Source organism: Lactuca serriola, chromosome 9 (assembly GCF_051521515.1).
Source record: "Lactuca serriola cultivar US96UC23 chromosome 9, Lser_US96UC23_V15, whole genome shotgun sequence".
Lineage (NCBI taxonomy): Eukaryota > Viridiplantae > Streptophyta > Magnoliopsida > Asterales > Asteraceae > Lactuca > Lactuca serriola.
This window is the reverse complement of record NC_136416.1, coordinates 89,550,099-89,554,500: the sequence shown is the minus strand read 5'-3', so window position 1 is coordinate 89,554,500 and position 4,402 is coordinate 89,550,099. Positions and strand designations below refer to the sequence as shown.

Sequence of the window (4,402 nt, the reverse complement as noted above, 5' to 3'; positions counted from 1 at the left end):
GCTGGAAGAGTTCCAATTCAAAAATAAGGTGCAATGTGGAGGACTAAAGCTGTACAATGGTAAAAGTGAAATATCAAGGGCTAAAGTTGTTCCATGCGGAAAGTTAAAAGCTAGGGGTTAAGGCTGCACCATTCTTGAAAGTTGGAGGCTATTTTGTGTAATTATGTTTTATATATTATGTTTACGTGATCAAGAGAAGGAGATACGGACGATACGACGAAAAAGAAAACCTACGCAAGAAACCACAGCCGCCATTCTTTCACACATTCTTCACCACCGTCCACCTTCGATTATTATTTTGATGCGCATATCCATAAACACACAGATGGGCAATGAGGAGGAGATGGAGAAACAAAGGAAAGCAAACGAATAACTTGGTCAATTTCCTGACTTTGCTTTCACTTGTTTTATTATTATTATTATTATTATTATTATTATTTTTCAATTAATTATGTTATGTTGCAATAACTTATGTTAATTTGCTTTGCGTTTTAGTTTCGTCAATTACACACAGTTTAATTTGAGAATGATATTTAGGTTTAATTTTTTCACAGTTTTTGAATTTTAATTTTATGGAGTAATAATCTTTAGGGTTTGGTTGACTAAGGTGAGATGATAATTTTAATGTAGTTGATTTTGTTTGAACCAATTTTATTGAAATCGAATAGCATATTCAAATGTGTTTTTATTTTAAAAATATAAATTTTGATGGGTAACTTTGATTTTGGCTAACACTTGATCAATGTTAGTTAGGGTTAATTTTCTTAGTTTAAAATTAAGATTTACATGCTTATATTGACTTCGAGAGAAGCTTTATTTGTGACATCGTTTGAATATGAATGTCCGGTTTCGTTATCTCGCTTAAACTTAACATAGACGTGTGTTAGGACATTTTTAACAAAACCATTGGACTTAATGCTTTTTAAAATCATGAACCACATAGAGATATGAGTGAATGTTTTTTTTTATCAAATCTTGAGACCGAGAGGTAATTGATAACTTTTGTTGGTGTTAAGTTATTCGTTTCTATATAATTGGTTTGACAAATTAGTTTCATTAGAAGAACCATTGAACCCGTATAAGTCAACCGAATCCCGTTTTTCTCATAATTGTTAAATCGTTCAATTGTTTTCCTTGTTTGTTCGATTATTTTAGTTTTCGTTTTTACCTTGGTGAATTTAGTTTAATTTTATTTTAATTGTTTCCTTAGTTTAATAAAATCAATCACTTTTGCAATCAATTGCCTAGTTCACTCTTTCTTAGAATAGGATAGTCCCTGTGGGTTCGATATCTGGTCTTACGACTATATTACTTGCACGACCTCGTATACTTGCGGGTACGCGTTTTCGTCAACAAGTTTTTGGCGCCGTTGCCGGGGACTATTTTTATTATTAAGTTAGAACATTAGGTAGTCGTTAGACTCTTAAACATCTTGAGGATATTTTACTCTGGCCGGTCGAAGATTCAGACCACCTGAATTTGCGCTTGATTGGGAGATTGAAAGAACTTTGAGAGGGTTGAGGAGACTTCAAAATCAAGAAGAAATGGGAGATAATGGAAACAAAAACAATAATGGAAATAGAGGTTTCGAAGCAACAAACCCGCCAATTGTCAGCGCAACAATTAATGCTGAAAATTTTGAATTCAAACCTGTGATGTTTCAGATGATCAATAACAATGGTCTCTTTGGAGGTATGCCTAGTGATGAGCCCTTGTCCCATCTGCGTTCCTTTAACCAGATGTGCGATAATTTCAAACAAAGAGGCATGACGTATGATGCATTTAGGCTAAGATTATTTCCCTACACACTACAAGGGAAAGCTAGAGACTGGTTTGAGTCTTTGCCTTCTGATTCCATCACCACTTGGGAGGAATTAAGAGAAAAATTCCTAAAAAGATTTTTCCCACTCACGCGAAATGCAAATCTAAGAAATGCCATCACATCATTCCAAAAAATGGATGGTGAATCGTTATGGGAAGTGTGGGAGAGATGGAACAATTTGCTGAGAAAATGTCCGACACATCGACTCCCTGATGATGTGAAACTTGAGACAATTTACCAAGGTTTGGATGCTCAAACACGCATGCTAGTAGATACATCAGCTGGAGGAGTTTTGCTCACAAAGAGCTATGAGGAGAGCGTGGAGATATTGGATAGAATAGCAACCAATAATTTCCAGTGGCCCACAGATAGGGTACATGCAAGTGGTTCGAAAGGAAGAACACCGGCTGAAGTTCGTCTTGCAGCTCAAAATGATGCATTAGCAGCAGAGTTGGCCACAATCAAGAGCATGATGAAGAATATGATGTCAAGCAATGGGATGAAAGAGAAGAAGGTTGAACTTTGTGCGGTTTGTCAAGGCGTCCATGATTATAGTGAGTGCCCACAGAATCCTGAATCTGTATTTTTCATGGGAAGTCAAAATTTCCCACGACAAAACAATCCATACTCTGAAACATACAATCCAGGATGGAGAAATCATCCTAATTTCTCATGGGGTGGACAACAACAACAAATGCATCCTCAGCAAGAGCAGTTTCACCAAAGGCCTCAAAACCAACTGGGGTTTTATCAAATGCCAACTCAGCAAGTGAGACCACAAGGAGGTGCATTCCACCAGGCATCAGGAAGTAGTTCAAAACCAGCAGCACCTTCATCAAATCAAGAGATGTCAACTTTCGAGAAAGTAATGATGGAGTTTATGATCAAACAAGATCAAAAGACTGAGGCACGTGAAAAGAATCAAGCAATTGCTATGAGAAATTTAGAAAATCAATTAGGGCAATTAGCACAAGCACTGAACTCACGAGAACCTGGAACGTTGCCAAGTAACACCCAAAATCTAGGTAATGTCAATGATAAGAGGCAATGTAATGCCATCACACTTAGATCGGGAAAGGAGTTAACTCCAAAGAATCATGACTTACTAACCACAAATGATGAGCAGCACCCGATAAGTGTTGAGACTCATAAGAAGAAGAAAGAATTGAAAGATGATGAAAAAGAGTATGTCGAGATTGACGACATAACTGATGAGGAGTACGGGCAGAAGAAACCGAACAAGGAAGGTCCAACAAGTTCAAGTCCAAGTGTTGGAAATGAAAAGAAAGCCCAAGAAAAAGATGCTCGAACTGGTGCGACAGTTGCACCAACACCCTTACCTTTCCCACCTAGGAAAAGTAAATCTAAGGAAGATGATGGGCAATTTAAGAAGTTTCTAGAGATCCTTTCTCAACTTCATATCAACATCCCTTTTGTTGAAGCCTTAAAACAAATGCCCACATATGCAAAGTTCATGAAGGAAGTTCTTACAAGGAAAAGAGTTTGGAGAGATTTTGAGATTGTTGCAATGATGAAAAGTTGCACATCAATAATCAAAAACAAATTACCTGTGAAGAAGGATGATCCAGGTAGTTTCATTCTGCCGTGCAAAATTGGAAAATTTGACAAAATAGGTTTGTGCGACCTGGGTGCAAGTATCAATTTAATGCCTTTGTCAATTTTTCGAAAATTAGGACTTGGTGAAGCTAGATCGACCACCGTTTCACTCCAGCTAGCAGACCGATCGATGGTATATCCAGAAGGTAAAATAGAGGATATCATTATCAAAGTTGATAATCTTTTCATTCCAGCTGATTTTATCATTTTGGATTATGAAGCTGAAGATGATTGTGGAATAATTTTAGGGAGGCCATTTTTGGCAACTGCTGAAGCTTTAATTGATGTCAAAGGGGAGAGGTTACATTGAGAGTAAATGATGAGCAAAAGACTTTTAATATGTTTAAGGCTATCAAACAATCTTCTAATGTGGAAGAATGCTCATTCATACGAGTTACAGATGGATTGGTATATTTAAAGGAGGCCCACTTGAACAAGGTGACTCGTAACATTGAGGAAAAAAGAGAGTCCATAGTTCAAAGCGTAGTGAGTCGGGTCAAGGAGAAGCATGACTTGAATGATAGTGTGGCTGAATTAGCTTTGTCACCCCTTGAGAAAGTTTATGTTTTAGAGATGAAGTGGCCTCCAGAACACTTGGTGAAGGTTAGAAAGAAAAGGATGAAACACTTGTTGAGGCATAAAAAGTTTAAAATACAAAATCATGAAAATACCAAAATTCAAAAGTTTGGGGATGAGAAATGGCAAGGCAATGAGATTTTGAAAAGAGACAACGAGAGAAAGGATTTTGGTGATCGAACAACAAGAAAAATACCATTTTGGAGAATAAAAAGAGGAAGTGATTGTGCTTCATTCGAATCGGGTTGAAGAGTAATTTGTTTGTTTTATTTTATTTTATTTTTTTTTAATTTTATTTTTATTAGTATTAGTATTATTATTTTTGTTTTATTTTTGCTTTTGTTTTATATTTGTTTTTTTTTGTTTATTTCAACTATTTTCATTTTT

At 36.1% G+C, this 4,402-nt stretch overlaps 1 protein-coding gene across 1 annotated transcript; it reads left to right on the top strand.

Annotated features, from left to right (window-relative positions):
* Positions 1-1,544: 1,544 nt before the first annotated feature.
* On the top strand, positions 1,545-3,749 carry LOC145075926 (uncharacterized). Its single transcript, XM_079021991.1, has one exon. It carries the CDS (start codon positions 1,545-1,547, stop codon positions 3,747-3,749), a length of 2,205 nt encoding a protein of 734 aa, XP_078878117.1.
* The last annotated feature ends 653 nt before the right edge of the window (positions 3,750-4,402 follow it).